At 50.8% G+C, this 16,703-nt stretch overlaps 1 protein-coding gene across 1 annotated transcript in view; it reads right to left on the reverse strand.

Annotated features, from left to right (window-relative positions):
* The window catches only part of KDM2A (lysine demethylase 2A), a 33,301-nt gene that overhangs the window by 11,772 nt on the left and 4,826 nt on the right, over nucleotides 1–16,703 (reverse strand). The window contains exons 4-13 of the mRNA XM_014878701.2: nucleotides 6,678–6,816; nucleotides 6,016–6,094; nucleotides 4,780–4,826; nucleotides 4,489–4,667; nucleotides 3,628–3,734; nucleotides 3,220–3,313; nucleotides 2,587–2,740; nucleotides 1,779–1,894; nucleotides 1,548–1,674; nucleotides 336–757 (exon numbers count right to left, since the gene is read on the reverse strand). Of these exons, the coding sequence (XP_014734187.1) occupies nucleotides 336–757; nucleotides 1,548–1,674; nucleotides 1,779–1,894; nucleotides 2,587–2,740; nucleotides 3,220–3,313; nucleotides 3,628–3,734; nucleotides 4,489–4,667; nucleotides 4,780–4,826; nucleotides 6,016–6,094; nucleotides 6,678–6,816 (1,464 nt within the window). The remainder of the gene's footprint in view (nucleotides 1–335; nucleotides 758–1,547; nucleotides 1,675–1,778; nucleotides 1,895–2,586; nucleotides 2,741–3,219; nucleotides 3,314–3,627; nucleotides 3,735–4,488; nucleotides 4,668–4,779; nucleotides 4,827–6,015; nucleotides 6,095–6,677; nucleotides 6,817–16,703) is intronic.

Below are 16,703 nucleotides of genomic sequence, written 5' to 3' on the forward strand. Positions count from 1 at the left end.
TCATAACTCCAGGTCACACCCTGGGCAAACAACTCAGAGGAACAAAGCCAAATCCACCCGGGGCAAGGAAAAGTCTCCAACTGTCAGAGTCCACAGCCAAACCTGGAATTGAACTGCATCAGCAACGAGTATGCCTGCACTGATAGCCATAAGGGATGCAGCCAGGGTTCAGCCACCCTCCCGCTTTCCCAACACCAAATCCCAGGGCTGTCCCTCAGGTGTAACATCAGCCTCACACAGGGAGATGAGGACACCAATCCTGCCCCAGGACAGGAGTAGGGTGAGGGTGAAGCCAAATTTCTTTGTGGGAAGTGCTTGCACTCGCTCAGGCCTACCTTGACGTCAGCGATGAGGGCGTCCTCGTCCTCGATGCCAGTGGGGACACACTTCTTGTGCAGAGGGAGAGACTCCAGCTTGTCCACAAGGCAGCGCAGCCCCTCCAGCTCAAACTGGGTCAGGTGCACCTTCCTGCTCTTGTGGGGGCTGCCCCCGCTCGGGTCCCAGGCCTGGCCGTTTTGAGAGCCCCGGCTGGAGTCGGAGGAGTCCATAGATGGGGTCTTCTTGAGACCTGGAAGGCTGCTCCTGCAGCTCTTGCCCAGTTCATCATAGTCCACGTTGGCACCATTGGCGATGGGGCTGGTGAGAATGGACCTCCTGGTCATGGGGCGCCGGGATTCCTTCCCTGCTCCATCCTCATCATCCTCCTCCTCCTCCTCCTCTTCCATGTTCACTGAGTCCGAGGAGCTCAGCTCCATATCTGCCATGATGGAGAAACAGGGAGAGCTATCACAAAGTGTTTCGTGTTTAGTGGGATCCCCCCTGTCATGAGGGATGCTGGAGCAACAGATTTGTATGAGGTAAAAGGAACAGAGAAGATGGAAAAGAACAGCCCTATCCCATTCTTGGTTTGTTTGTGGGAATGCAAGGAACCAGATACGGAAAGAGGTCCCAGAGGAAGAAACAGCAAATGCGCGAGACTGAATTTCATGTCCTAGACTTAATTTCATGGAATTGGGCTGGAAGGGACTTGGATTGTCTTCTAGTCCACCCCAGTGTCATGGCCTGGACATCTTCCACTACATCATGCTGCTCAAAACCCTGTCCAACCTCATTTTGCTTTGGAGGGCTTGGGCTCAGGACCTTGATGCTGCCTTCATAGTGCAAGAAAGAGGATGTGGACTCACTCAGGATCATGAGGTCACTGAGCCCTCCAAGTAACTGTGTCAGTCCTTTCAACCCTCTGTGCAGAAGGCCCTGGCCAGCCAGAGAGAATTCCTGCCCACAGTACTGTGGTGATCCCTGCAACTTCCCCCCATCTCTTTCGTGCAGGGCTCTGAACTGGTGGTGTACTGGTTTCACAGCTGTGAGGAACCCGGGCTGCTGCAGGGCCAAAGGAGGAAGCAGAAGTCTGGCTGGTTGTGACTTCATGCTCAAAAAAACCCCACTCAGCCCTCCCCTGCCTGCCACACTGCTGAGCCAGAGCCCCAGCAGGAGGGTGTAAGAAGCCAGTTGGATGGGGGTGAGGAAGGAATAAGGGCTGGACTTACCCATGCTGAGGGATTCCTTCTGGAAGTCCTTGGTCAGGTGGGAGCGGCTGGTGATGCAGTACACGTAGCGCTCCAGCACGTACCAACACATCTCGTAATAGAAGGGATAACGAAATTTATTTGGGACCTGCAAAACAGGCAAGAGGATCTGTGAGGCCTCCTTCCCATTGCTGCTCTCAGGTGACAGATGCCACACCAGGTCTGGCCCAGTGTCCAGCACGGGTCCCTTACCCGTGTGCGGTCCTCGATGCTGTAGATCCGGAGCTGCATAGGGATGTTGAAGCTGTGTAAAAAGTTGCCCCCAAAAACCAGCGTGTCCATGGGAGTGTACACAGCATGGATCCAACCTTAGGGAGAAAGAGTTGGAAGAATCCTTCTGATCCACCTTGCATAGTTTTTTGTCACCCTAGTGTCATCTTAGATTGTTTCCTAATTGCGTTAGGCCTAGCACCAAGGGAAACAGCCTTCCAAAGTCTGTTCCAATTCCAAACACCTTCAAAATAACTCAAGTTCCAGTCCTTATCTCCAAGGCTAAGCAATCCAGCCAAGTCCAACATCTGGGGAATTCCAGCATAGGTTTGGTTAAGGCAAAGCCAGTCAGTTCAGAAGAGGTGTCGGTTGTGATAACAGGACTCGAGTGAGTTGTGCAATCCCTGGTGTTTTCTGTTCCTGGTCCTGCTGTAAGCCACAGCTCTGCAGCGGTGCCATGAAGACACCCAGGAAGCTGAGGAGTTGCCTTGGGCCAGCCTCTCCTGAACCTACACTGCTCCCTGTGTCAACATGACAGGATCTGGGAAAACCTCCTTTAATAATTAATCAAATGTGATGTGAGCCTGCCACAGCTTTCCTAACACTTGGGCTGGATCTACAATGCCATCACAGGCATGCTTTGGGAGGTGGCAAGCAAGACGACAGAGCCACATCACATCTCCCTCTCCCAGTGACTCATAAGGGAGCTAAATCCTGCCAGTGTCCCAGGAGTTTCAGTGTTGCCACAACCTGGCCAAGACCAGGATGCCCTAGCCCACCCTGAGGGTACCTGAGGGAATGACAAATGTGTAGCCCTGCTTGAGCTCGATGCGCTGGCACTCTGACACTCTGTCCCCAAGGAAAATGTCTCCCTGCTTCCCTGAGAGAAGCCAGTTTTCATAGAGCTCCAGGTTCTGGGGTGTGGGAGGGATCAGCCAGAAGATCTGCAAATAAAGACAACACGCTTATGTAAGTCATCACATAATGAACAGCTATGGCTTCTTCCCAACATCTGAATCTCTTCCTCGCCCCTCTCGCTGTGAACTTCCCAGCAAAATGACTTGGATAGCTGCCCCCTCGAGAGGACAAGCAAGATGTTTCCCAGCCTGACACACTGAGTAGTGTACAGGTAGCCTGAGCCTGGGATGCTTTTTAAGGTATGACTAACATCAGTGTCACGAGACACAGAGCTCAGGAAAGCCACCAGAGTGACCAGGAGATTTACTGAGTTAGATTTACCATGTTAGAGCTACGCCTGAACTAGGGATTGGCACTTGTCTGGCTCCATGCACTATAGGTAAGTTTAGGGTGGAAAGATTTCAATTTGCTGTCTGGGAGCTGTATCCTCAAGGATTTACACAAAAATAGACCAAAGGGTGCTTTCCTACAGCACCTATAGCTGTCCCAATAGGGACAGTCCTACCTTTCCTCCTCGGTGGATGTGGTACCACACAGAAGTGCCACCAAAGTCCACGTGGAAATCTGTGTAGCAGCCCTTGACACTCATCAAACAGTATCTGATGGAAAACAAGATGAGGAAAAAGTGAAAATGAATGGTGATCCACACTTTGGAGAAGATACGACATTTCAAGGGAATGGGGCCCCTAAACCCAGGCCAATGTCTCAGCAGCGTCATGAACAACCCAGCCCCTCTTCCACACAGCTAAAGGGGATTAAATAAGTGACTGCAGTGGCCTTACCACAGTCACCCACAAAAATAAACTGGGACACTGTTCCTTCCCCCTTCCCTTTGGTACAAACTGCTGCTTCCTTGGTCAGTTTTCCTTCAAGTGGTTGTTTGCTGCCTGCCACAGCTCAGAAAGTCACTTACTTCTGCACCTTTGGATACTGCATCTCCAGGATGGCATTGGTAGACTCTGTCTGACTTTCCTTCAGGTGCCTGGGCCACATGTTATCAACCCAGTCAATCAAATCCACCTATAGCAGAGAGGTAGGATAGGTGAGCAGAGAAAAAAGGAGCACAGCAAAACCTTTTGCTACCCGAGGCTGGAAACCCCCTTTTTGGTCCTACCCCACACCCAGAAACTTTCCCAGTGCCACTGGAACAGTCCTACACATGAAGTACTTAGGATCAGGTGTTCAGATGCCAGCTCTGGACTTCCATAAAAAATATGCCAGACAGCATCTCCTAGGGTGGGATTCAACTCCCTAAGCTTCAGGAGAGCCAGAGATGTCATGGTTCCCTCTGCAGTTAACAGAGAGAAGTAACTGGCCCCACACAGCTGCCACTTCCACTCTGCTAACTGCAGAGGGAATTCGGGAAGTTCATCCCACCCATCCCATCTCCCACAGTTCATTTTCCCATCTCAAAACAGCTTCCTGCCCCTCTTCCAGCACACCTCCAGTCTCTGCCTCCTCTGCCCTCAGAGATTTCAGCAACTCACATCAGGAACCCTCCCTGCCACACTGTGCAGAGTTCAGATTTCCATGTTTCTAATTGCTGACAGCCAATGAACAGGCCATCTCTCTGAAAGTGACATGCCAGGCACTTGGCCATAGTCACCACAGCCTGACTGGGAGATCAGCTCCAGCAGCTTCCAGACAGACATCCCTGCTGAGCCCACACTTGTTCCAAGCAGCCCCTCTTTTACCACATCCCAATGCCAGGCTGCACCTCGCCTCCAGATATCCAGGGAAAGCAGATCCCTGTGGGAGGAAGAGCCCTGCTTACCGTAGCAGGTCTCTGCACCAGGTTCTCCAGTTTGGTGTGGCTGAACTCCAGGCTGATGACGTTGTAGAGTTTCTCCCGCTCCTCCTCCGGCGTTTCGTAGTAGCGCGCCCACTGCGCCATGGACATCTCGATGTCCCGCTGCGTGTTCACATCCATCACATCCACTATCCGTCGGCTCCCTGCCATGACAGACACGTCTCTGAACTGTCCCTGCACACCATGGACTCCAGGAGGTGAGATCCTCAAAGATCCCAACCACACCAGTGACTGCAGGGTGGCCCTGACACTTACCCACACACAGCCGCACATCGTTCACGCTGAAGTCCGGATCCGGCATCCTGTGGGACAAACATCTGGCTAAAATATCAAGTGCTTCTGGCTGAACACCCTGTGACTCGGGAATCTGCACCCTGAAGGTACATCTGTGCTGCTTTGGTGTTGGAGAAGGCCATGGAACAGGATGTCTGGGGGCACAGGACTGAGGTGAAACACTAGGACAAACTTCTGGCTCAGGAAGCAGGCTTGGAATATGATGTACCATCTCCAGAGCTGCTGTACACCGACTTCTAGCAAAGGAGCCAGCAGGCCTTGAACTATGCAATCCCAGCTCTCTTTTAAAAGGCTGCTCGTGTGAGTTATCCCAATCCAAAGGCATGGCTGGAGCAGTACACGCAGTATATTCCACTGACACAGCAGAACCACTCCAATGTTTGTACTGGCACCTTTCTCTGTACAAACACTGCTGTCATAGGCAGAGCAGGCTGGCAGCCATTCGAGCAGCTCTTGACCCAAAGAAATACCCAAAAGCCCAGAAGAAATCCAGTTTCAGCTACATTGTAATCCCCAGTATCAAGTCTCTACCCTCCCAAGTCACCCATCAGTTAAACTGAGCCTGGCACGACTTCCTACCCAATTCACCCTGGCACAGAACATCCTGCACTGGATGAGATGTCACCCATCCATTCACAGCCAGCTGAGGGAGTTTGGAGCAGTGCTGCTAGTACTGGCTCTGAAAGTTTGTGAGGGGTCATTTATTCCTCTAATCTTTGTATTAATCAACCCCAAAAAACACTGACCGAGTTTACACTTAGAGCTGCAAACCTCAATGGATGTACTGCAGCAAGAGAGGCAGACAGCAGTTTTAGAAGTTCGGAAAATCAGGTTGGAATTCTGGAAAATGCCAGAAATACTACAAATTGTTTGATTCTCTGGCAATAGATGCCTATGTTATTAGGAAAGAAACCCAGCCAGATGTTGCATCAGAGCAGCAGTGGGACTTTCCAGACATTTGGTGGAATTCTGATCACCTACAGCCAATTCAGTCCTCTCATTTTCAATCCAAACAGACTAGGAAGAACAGGATAATGGAGCTGGAAGGTATTTCTCCCTGTCCACTGCACATAAAGAACAGCATGGACACAACACAGACAAACCAGCTTGGCAGAGCCAGGATCAGATCCCACACAGTGTGGAGAGATGAAGGAATTGGGCCAGAATTACCCAAAACTCCATGCTTCCAGCACTTACTTTATCCCCAGGCCGTCCGAGCTCCTGAAGATGAGTGGGTCCCTCAGGCCACCCCGCTGGATGTACTCAACTGTGAAGTCTGGTGTGGGGAGATAAGAAGAGAGAAGGCTTAGGAGGAACTCCTTCAGAGGATTATAGACATGCTCAGGTTGAAAAGTATCTCTGGAGATCCCTAGTCCAACCCTGTTCCTCACTCTTCTACACTCCTTTAGAAATCCTGAACTCCTTTGCAGCAGTTCTGAGAGGCAGCATGGTGAATGCTGCTGACAAGCCTCAGACACGGCCCCTAGGGAGGGTTTGCTCCCACAGGTTGCTCCTGACAGGTGAATAGCCTGGATTTTGGTTCTCACTTCCCCATGGAAGTCAAGCAAGAGATGCCTTGCAGAAGCACTCCTCCCTCCCAGTAAATCCTCATGAGGGGCTGTGTGATGAAAAGCCATCCCACGGAGCCGTGTGCGTGGTGAAAGGAAGGGGAGACATCCCACACAGTCCTTGAATTAAGGATCTGGTAGACATGTGGCTGCAATTACAGGTGCTGACCCAGGCAAACCCTCCCATTCCTGGCTGCCACGTGTCCCAGCAAGCTGCAGACTTTCTAGAGTGAGCAGCTTTCATGTCATTCCCCACACACACTCCCTGGGATCAGCAGTTCCAAGACAAACCTTTGCCTTCCATGAAGACCACAAAGGTAGAGTTAAACTTGTTGGTGGACAGCTTTTCCTCGAGGTCAAACGTTCTCTTCCCTTCAATCTCATCATCGGAGATGCCGTCGTCCTCGTAACGCCGCCTCATTGTGCCACGCTGAGGGGAGAACACCAGGAAGGGAGAAGTTATGGACCAGGAAGGGAAGCTATGGAGGAGTAACAACCAGAGCCTCATGCCAACCTAGCACAGCTCAGTCACGGCCTCTAGGGGAGCCCAGGTCTGTCCTGAACCCAAAACATATCACTGGAACATCAGCTTTGCTCCTCCTCCACTCAGATTTGTGCTAATTGGGCTGTATGAGAGACAGATAATCGCTCCTAATGAATTCCAACACAACGCGGGAGGAGGGGAGAGAGTTTAGTGTAACTGAGGCAAAGAACAAAGAATCAGTTCCCCACTTTCACAGGTACATCACTGTTTTGCTGCACTGGAGGTAAAGTGAGTTTAAATCTTTGCCATAACACCACCAACAACAAAAAAAAAAGGATTCTCAAGTTTTCATCTTTGTTGTGCCTGTACAAAAAAGTTGATTTATTCCCTTGTTTATGTGGAGAAGAATAGCGGAGTGGAAGGAGCACTTTTCTTAGAGGGTCTTGTAAGCACATCTGTACAGGGATTCCTGACAGACATCCTCTTCTGGCATTGCTGGATCTGGAAGAAATTACTGTCCCCAGCTGTTGGCCACCTGGTCAGAGAGCAGAGCCCTGCGTGGGAATGCTCCCCAAATCCCCTCAGATAAAAGGCAAACCTGCTCTGAATTAGCCAAGCTGCCTTCCCCTAATTCGGGATGTTCCCATTATCAAGCGTGCACACCAACTGCTGGGCCAGCAGACAGCCAGGGACAGGATGGGGCAGGAGGTGACACAGCTGCTGGCACCTGCCTGCAATAGGGAGGGGCAGCGTCCCCACCAGAACCAGCCTGTGATAACCTCATTGGAGAAAGAAGAATGACTCCCTCATACAGAAGCACTGCTTTAAATAAATTTTTAAAATTAATTAGATGAACCAGTACAGGAGCATGTAGGGACACACACAAAAAAAAGGCTTTTCCCCCACCCCCTCCAACATTTAATTTTAACTCCCAGTTTCAAGCAGGCTGATGGATGCACAAGGAGTTCCCCTGCCATCAGACAGAGTCACTCACCTATTGTTAACAGCCCATTGACTGTACTCAGCTTTCCAACCCCCATCCTAAAAACCTGAGCTATCGGGACACAAACACCTCATCAGCCAGGCAGGAACAATTGGCGGCTCCTGAATGGGGCACTTCAGGCAGAGTCTTCAGGATCCTGCAACCAGGGTCTGTCCAATAGCTCCGAGCATTAAACAATCTGGAAAAGGGCTGCCGTCCTTTGTCTTATGCCATTCACTAAAGATGAGCGGGCTCACCCCGTTTTTAACAACACAAAAACTCACTTTACTTACAGGTTTTTACAGAGACACTTGTATAAAGGCAGGAAAATGCATTTAAAGAGCACAGACTTATGGGAGTGGCACCAGCAGAAGTGACCGATTCGTTGGGAACACTTGGAATTTCACACTGCTAAGGCTGGGCGGCACACACCAAAAACTGGAACTCCAAAATGCTCATTCTGCCTTTAAACTGAGACTGGCTCTTCCAAGGAGATACATCAGGACTTGGAAGTTGGAGATGCAGAGGTGTTATGACTGTGTTATAATGGATGATTAGACCACCTCATAAAGAACTTTTCCTTAAAACTCACAGAATCCTCGAAGCCTGCATGGTACTCAGCTTTAAAGGAGGGCATGGAGCAGAGAGGGCTCTGCCCTGTGCAGGATTTAGGGCCAACGAGCCAACCACATGCTCAGCGTTTCCTGCAGAACCCAGCATTTTAGAGAAAGGCCCATTTCATCCTATTCCTCACTAAACCACACCAGGGAAGTTCAAGGCACACCTATGCCAGGCAAGGATTTGAATCATCTTCCAGCATGACCAACGTTTCATTTTTCCCAATCCAAGGCCAAGTCTAGGACTACAGATCCCAGCAGGCAGCTCTCTTTCATTAATCAGAGGATGTGCACAACGAAGAGGAGGATTCTGCAGTCCACGATCTCACCTGCTTTGAGATCAGGTGGGCGGTGGCTCACTGCAGGACTAGGCTGCTTTTAGACCTGCTCCCTTACTCCAGACACTCAGTTTAGGGGGAAAAGCAGTTTTTTTGCCTTTGCTGCATTCAAAACGTCACCTTTTGGGGGAGAAGATTTGGCATGGAAAATCTGGCAAGAGGCTACGTCCAAACCAATCCCTTAACAGATGATACCTGACTCCCTTGGCTACACTTAACTAGGAGCAGGGGTCACTGCACTGGGGTGGAACTCAGGTGAGTCCCATTTGAGGATGAACCTCGGGATATCTGGGCTGGAATGCAGTTCCAGCCACAGGCACGATGACCAGGCATTGTCTGTCCTTCTGGAAGTGGCACCAAGCCAAGCTCTGGATTGTGTAGAGAAGCTCATTCAACAGAAATGTGACCATGTGGCTGGGCCTGATTCGGATCCCATTGGTGCCATGGGCGGATACTGGAAATGCACTGTGGGATCAGGGAACTGCTCAGACTCTTTCCCCAGATCTTCTTCACAGCACAGCCTTCAAAGCAAATGGGTTGGAACCTTCAGCCCAAGCCACTCCATGATAAGGCAGCCACACCACAGAAGTGCAAACACCAGGAACACCTTAAACTTGAATCCCTTCGCAATGAGGAAATAGGGATGCAAAACACAGAGGAAGGGGATTGTGTCCTCCAGCTGAGCAAATTCCAAAGTCTATTGCTCCTGTCATCAGCAAAGCATCAGCCACAAACCCCCTCCAGCTCCCAGGCAGATCAGCTTCGTTGTTCCCATGGGCAGGGAAGAGTCTGGCCTCATTGGCCCAGCATAGAGGAGAGTGGGATCCCAGCCGTGGCTGAGGACCCAAAAGCACAATGCAAACAGCTCCCATCCCATCGGACCGGCCGGGGCTACACGGCTTTCATGTCATTGTTGTCTTGGGAGGGTGGGGGAAAAACAGTATTTCAGGGCCCCAAAGCAGGCAGGAGGAAGGAAAAGCTTCTGTGCTTCCAGGCATGCATTATGGGAGAGGCAGCATCTATCTGCAGGAGTTTTCCCCTCCTGGAGTCTGCAGCTTCCTCAAAGCACAGTGACAAACCACAGACTCCATGTCCCCAAATTGGGTCTCTGTATGAGGACAGATGCACTCAGTGGATGCTCCAAGACCCTCTTTCTTCTGTGATGTGCCACACAGGAAATTGCTGCCTGGATAAATAACCGGCTACAGGTGACACCTGCAAAGCCATGACAACCTCACCTCCCCACTATTACACACAGAGAGCTGTGCAAATCCTTCTGACAGCACCAAGTTTGACCTCTTCCCAGGAAGAGCTGGCTACCCTTGTCCCACAGCCTGTACTAGCGAAGGGGCTTGGCTGAGTATCCCTTCCCAGCACATTCCTACAGCCCATCCAGAGAACATCAGCAACTCACAGTCCTGGACTCTTAGACTAGAGCTGCTTCTTTCTGGGAGTGACTCCACTATTGGGAGCCCTTCCAGTATCAACCAGTTCAGCCAGGGACACACAGCTTCCCAAAATGAGATCAGCAGATGTCCCCAAAACTGCCACCTGTGACAATGTTCTGGGTAAAGTTCAGCTCCAGTGAAGCAAGGGCAGAGAGTCAGGCACATTACATTATCTACCAGACAACCTCAGCATTCAGTATTAAGCAGAAATATTTAAATATCACTTTCTTTTCCCAGATTTCTCTTAGGATTCAGGTATTTTTCATCCTGCTCAGTTTTACTAAGGAAGAACTGACAAGTGGTCCAAACCTTTTCTCTCTGTGTCAGGCAGGGTCAAGATAAAGGCAGTTTATTCATCCTCCAAGACCAGACAGGCAGCAATTCCCACCTAAGGTAGCTGTCCTTCACCATTCCTTTCTGACCTTCCTGGGTACCATTCAATTAATGAAGGAAGTAGGAAGCATGCATATTCATCCTTCTGACAGCTACCTCTTCTGATATTCTGATTCTTTCAACTGTATTTTCCTCTGCCCAAGGATTCCAGGGAAAGCTCCACAGTGGCACTCTCAAAAACCCTTCCTTGGAAACCTCTTCCCACCAGCAAGAGCTGCCTCCATGGAGCACAGCTCCCTCCAACAGCAAAGGAGCTGACAGTCAACTGAAAAGAGCCAGAAAACTCCACTCCTGTGAGGTTTTTTTGAGGGAAGAACGAGTACAAGGTCACATTTAAAAAAAAGAACAAGCCGTCCTTTCGCTGAAAGAATCTAATGTATTTAAAGAGTGAAACCAACACACACCACAGTATTTTAGTCACTTCCTGTCCTGTCTGCTGCCATCCCCTCCCTCAGCTCCATCTCCCAGTCACAAGGAACCTCTTCCTGCTATGCCACAGCTCCTTCCCCCTCAGGAGACCAAAGCACCCCTCACTTTTCCTCTCCCTCTGCTTCTTGTCTTTCCAGAGCAGCTTGTCCTTGGTGAAGCCTTCCATAACCCTCTTCTACTCCTTGGACATGAAGAATGCAGGAAAGTTTCACTTCCATTTCCAATCCCAAACTCCCCTTCTTGCAGGTTCTAACTTCTCCCAGCTCCCAGTGTATCCATACAACATTGTGACTTACCACTGCATTTCTTTCTCACCCCATCCCTTTGCAGGTTTACTCTGCTGAAATGCACCCAGATTGATAATAAATCAACCAGCTCAACTCAGTTAAGGAATTTAACTTCTCACATATTTTTACAGCAAACAACTGTGGCTCTTGTCTAGATAAATCCAGACCTTCAACATTCAAATCTCTTGATGGGTGTTCTGATCCCAAGCGAGTACCTGAGAAGTCTAGAATTCTGCCTCTGAGACCTTGTGCTGAGAAGCCCAGCAATTTTAGCAGTGGCAAAGTGGGAAGAACAACTTGCATTTTTCCAGGCACCCTGACAGGACGATGGACAAGCAGGGGAGCAGCCAGGCTATGATCAGACAGACCAGGGCACAGAACGTGCCAATGCCAGAACGGGCCATGTGGGGAAGATCCTTCCTTGCCAGTGTTTCCAGATAGAGTGTGAAGAACCAAGGCACCAAGATTATGACACCCAATCAGCAGCCTGCCAGGTCACTGCTTATCTTAAGCACAAGAGCTTTTCCTTTCTGCATCTCTCTCCTCTCCAAGTCTGCACCTCCCACTTCAGCCCCTGGGCTGGGCTCTAAGCTCTGGAGCACAAGCACACCACAGAGGAAGCAGGTTCCTTCCCTCTGTGCCTCTCTCACCTCCAGTCCTGGACTCCCCGCTCCCCCACATATGGGAGGCACCACTTAGGATCCGAAAAACAGGCACAATCCCCTCAAGAGACTTAGGGCAAGAGGAACCACTGAGCTTAACTCAGGTTTCCCTCACCACCTCCCATTTCTCCCTAAACCTGGAGTGTGGAATGGGAGTATCCCAGGTGGCACATCCCTGGACAAAGACTCATAGCTCCAGGCTGAGGAGCAAACAGGATCTACACAAAACTGGAACCCTTCCAGGCTTCCCAGCTCCAGGAGGGATTCCTATCACGAGCAAGGCTGGCAGCACTTCAGAATGACCGGGGAGAACGCTTTGGTTTGCACTTTTGGGTTACAAAATTGAACGTACACGAGGAGTAATCGGGGAATTGGAGCAAGGCAGGTGGGGATGGAGCATGGAGGGGTCAAGGATGCTGCACAGCTACTCTCAAAACACACACTGACCAGCCACAGCAGCAAAACCACGAGGCAGAGGAACACGTTAGATCAGATCACAGATGGGCAGCTCTGGCAGCAGTCCCAAAAAGGAAGCGCTGCTTCTACGAAAGGATACAGCTCCTCACTCCAGTCACCTGCAGCCTCTGTCACACATAGTCACTGTCCCAACAGGCTTTGATGGCACTGCTGACCCCCAGACTGCCCATTTCCACCATCGGTACAAATCCTGCCTGGATTCCATGAAAGCCTGGAGAAGTTCTTCAAGGATCATCAAACCCTCCACACCATTTCAAGGTTAAACACTGACCCTCAGTGCTAAAAGCCATCCCTTGATATTCAGCCTTCTCATTTCTGGAGAAGACTGAGAAAGCCCCTTGAAATATACCCCACCCCTTCCCAATTAGAAAAAATCCAAGGGAAAAACCCTGTGTGGAGCCCTTTCCCTGCCAGGTGTACCCAGCATGTGCTCTACACAGTCAGGTAGATGAGCAGTACCAGCTCTGCTCCTCCTTTTGCTTTGTGCAAGAAGGCAACAGAATCGCCTCCAAATGGAACAAGATAGACCAAACTGCTCCAAAAAAGGCTGGCTTGAAAATTATACACGTTTCATCCATATTCCCACCACTGAGCCCACACAGACCAGGAGGCAGAGACCCAGGACAAGGGACAGACAGAGCCCTATACACTCAGAGGTGCAGCTGATCCAGCAGTAGCAGGTCAGCCCTGAGTGACTTCATTCCTTGCTGGGGACCTCTCTGTCCTCAGCACACTGAGAGACCATAGGACTAGCTTGGATTTTTTTAATCAGGGAAGTGCTCACCCTCCAAGTTTCTCAATGTCTCAACCCAGCTCTGCCAAAACCTGTTGCCAGTTCTGTCCCATCACCCAGCCTGAGCGAAGCTGGACCACAGGAGTACTGGGATAACAAAAACACAGGAAGCTTTGAGGTTTGCACTGCAATTCCTGCTCAGCTGACACTGTTTTTTAAAGGGAACAGCAGCAAGTTGGCTGCATTGCAGGCTATAGGGCTGAGGATGCTCAGGGAGAGGGAAAACAACCCAGAATTGGGAAGAATATGGACAATGTGGGAATGCAGCTAGTAGGAAGGATATTTCCTCTGGACTCTGTGCTGTTACACCATCCCTGCACACACTCCCTCCCCCTCTCCTCCATAATGAGCCCAGCACTCGTCCCTTCCTTACTCCAAATGGGGCAAAGGGGCTCAGTGACACATGGAAATATTTATGCACAGCAAATTAAAGACACTGAGGCAGCCTGACCTTAAAGGAGCATGCACTGCCAGCCCTCTCCTTTCCACTTCCAGCTGCCTCAGCTCGATCCCAAGATTACAGCTCCCAGGAGCTAGGGGTACGTGGAAGAACTAGAAGGACTTTTCTCAAGTGGTATTTTCTCCTAAACTCTGTCAGGACTGGCTAAGACACAAAGGGATTGTGCACTCAGCTCCCAGCCCTGAGGACCAGCATGAACAAAGCTCAAAGAGCCTCTTCCTTGACCTAAAAGGGTGTGTGTAGATAGATTTATTAAAACTCTTTTGTGTACAGAGCAATGGCTAAAGTACGGAAAATCCACTACCCTGCAACCCTGAGCAGATCTCAGCCCAAAAACTTCTTTGATTCAAGTTCCTGGAACTTCCAGAGAGATTGAGAATCCCTGGAAACCCAGCTCATGGCTGTTTACTCCCAGTGCTGTTGCTAGAGTAACAGAGATGCACAAGGAATGGGACAGAACCCCTGTCCAACAGCTCCATCTCCTCTTTCCTCATCATGGATTCCCAGGATACACTTTGCCACCAGGTTCACCTGAACCACCTCAAGTGGCAAAAAGCAACACCCACAGCCAGCTGTGAGCATTCCCCACATGGCTCCCAAGAACTGGGAAAAGAGGTAAACAGGGAGCATCAGCAGCACAGGGAATGCAGGCCAGCGTGGGAAGGGAAGAACACCACCACCAAAGTTCTTCACAGCCCCCTAAAGGCTCAGCCATCATTTCCTCCTCTGGAATCAGCAACACCAGAGATCTCATCCTGAAGGGAATTGCTTCCTTTACACATTTTCACAGGACAAGATTAGGGCAGCACCTTGTTCCTCCACCTTCTGAGCATATCACCACTTTCCCACCTGTGCCCTGTCTCCCCCAAACCCAGGCAGTGACCTGTAAATCTGGGTGGCTCCTGACATAACTAAAAAGGCACTGGGGGCACAGGGACTGCTCTCCTGACTTGTCAGCATCACCTCCAGCTGGGATAACCCTGGGAAAACTTATTCCTGGTTATTATAGGAACATAAGTGAAGCCTGCAGAGACTGTTTGGTAACTCACAGGTAACTTGAAGTGCTCTTGTGGTGTTTGGCTGTTTAGTCAGCACTGCAGCTTTCAGGACACACTCAGGGCACAGCCAGGCTTGGGACAGTAACAATCCCATAGATATTTACCTCCTGCATCCCTCTGCTGACAGGGAACAGCATCCACTTGGTTTCAGGGACGTATTCTCCCAGGGACCAGCACAGTCATGCATCTGGCAGGATCTAAATACTCACAGGGATTTCTAAAGCTTTCCAAGAATAGCCTTCAGTTGCTGCTAGCTTCCACCAAAGCCCTGCCCAGACCAAATCTGAACAGCCCCTGAATTATTTAGAGCTCATTTATTACACCTGGGTCATTTGGAATGACTCATTTGTAGTGCCTCCAGTTTGAGGCATGTGGGAGAGATTAATTACCCCCCTTGCCTGGGTCCTGTCTAGACTGGGCAGCTGAGGTGTGTCCAGCAGACCAGGGACATTTGGCCAGGCTGGGTCTCACACAGGGCGCAGAGGAACTCCAAGAAGGAGCCTGGCTTGACAGGAATTGCCAGTGTCACATTTCAAACGTAGGGAAGAGGGAGCAGGTGATGTAAAAACAACCAAATTCTCACCAGTGCCTGGGGCTCATCCCATGCTCAATGTCTGCAGGGAGCAACAAAAGCAGGGTCAACACAGCACATTCATGAGTCCCATGCTCCCAGTGGGAGCAGCCCTGGAAAAGCCAGTATCCAGCAGGACTGGCCTCTGTCACCCCCCAATACCTGGGGGTAACAAACCTCAGTAATCTCCAGGGATCATTACCTGGCAGTGAGCAGCTTTACAGGACAAACAAGAAGTTGGGCTGAACCTGATGGGATTGCTGCATCCCACTGTTGGGATACCATGAAACATTCAAGATGGAGCAACACAGAGAAGGCAGGAAGCTGCATCCTCCTCTTTCCTATCTTACCTGACACAGGTAGCCCACAGCCTGCTCCCTCTCACCTCCCTCTCTCAGCTTGGAGGGCATTTCTCCCTCAGTCTATTCCTATCCTGTGAGAAAAACTGTCACAAGTGTCCTGTCAACATGTGTGGGCCTTCCTGCCCCCACGACTTGTGTCCTGCACTGACATCACCCCATCCATCCTGCAGAAAGGACACAAACAAGTTGGAAACCACAAGATTCCAGCTGTTGGGACTCCAGGCACTGGCCAGAGCCAGCAGTGCCATCCCTCAGGCATGGGCTGAGCTGGGATTACTCCACAGCACACAGGGCTGCAAGGAAAGCCTTGTCCGGCACACTCCCCAGGCTTCATTCCCCAGCTGATGGCTCCACATGCTGCAAAGCCCATCTGAACTCTCCCAGGGGATAGCGTGGACACCAACATGTAAGGGCAGGCCTGGTAACTGCTGTTTACAGGAGAGGCCTCGGCTTCAGGCTGGTAGGGACAGGCAGAGCCTCCTCTCAAATTTCACACAAGGATCTGACCAGAAGGCAGGGCAGTGCTAAGGCAGGACACAGACTGCCTCAGGCCATGGGATAGAGCACTTCACTCCCCGGCTCCGTTCTCATCTCCCAGATTCGCCAGCACCCACAGCACTGAGGTCTCCTGCTCCATGAGCCCATTTCCCTTCATGGATGTCACAACCCCTCCACAGCCAAAACAAGGGTGACACTGCATCCAGCCAGGGATGGTCACTCGGGGCCAACTCCCCCAACATCTCCAGCAAGAGCTGTGGCTCAGCCTACAGAGCCCCCAGGGAGGGTGAGGCTCCTCCTCGGGCTCTCTCCAGCAGCAGAGCCAGTTTAAGAGGTTCCTACCCCACCCTGTCTCCCCATCTCAAGACTTCCAGCCCCATCAGGTTTGCTCACTACCCCAGCACAGACAACAGCCGGGATTGGATGCCTCCCCCCAACAACTTCCATCCAGGGCATGA

This window comes from Sturnus vulgaris, chromosome 18 (genome assembly GCF_052056855.1).
Source record: "Sturnus vulgaris isolate bStuVul1 chromosome 18, bStuVul1.hap1, whole genome shotgun sequence".
Lineage (NCBI taxonomy): Eukaryota > Metazoa > Chordata > Aves > Passeriformes > Sturnidae > Sturnus > Sturnus vulgaris.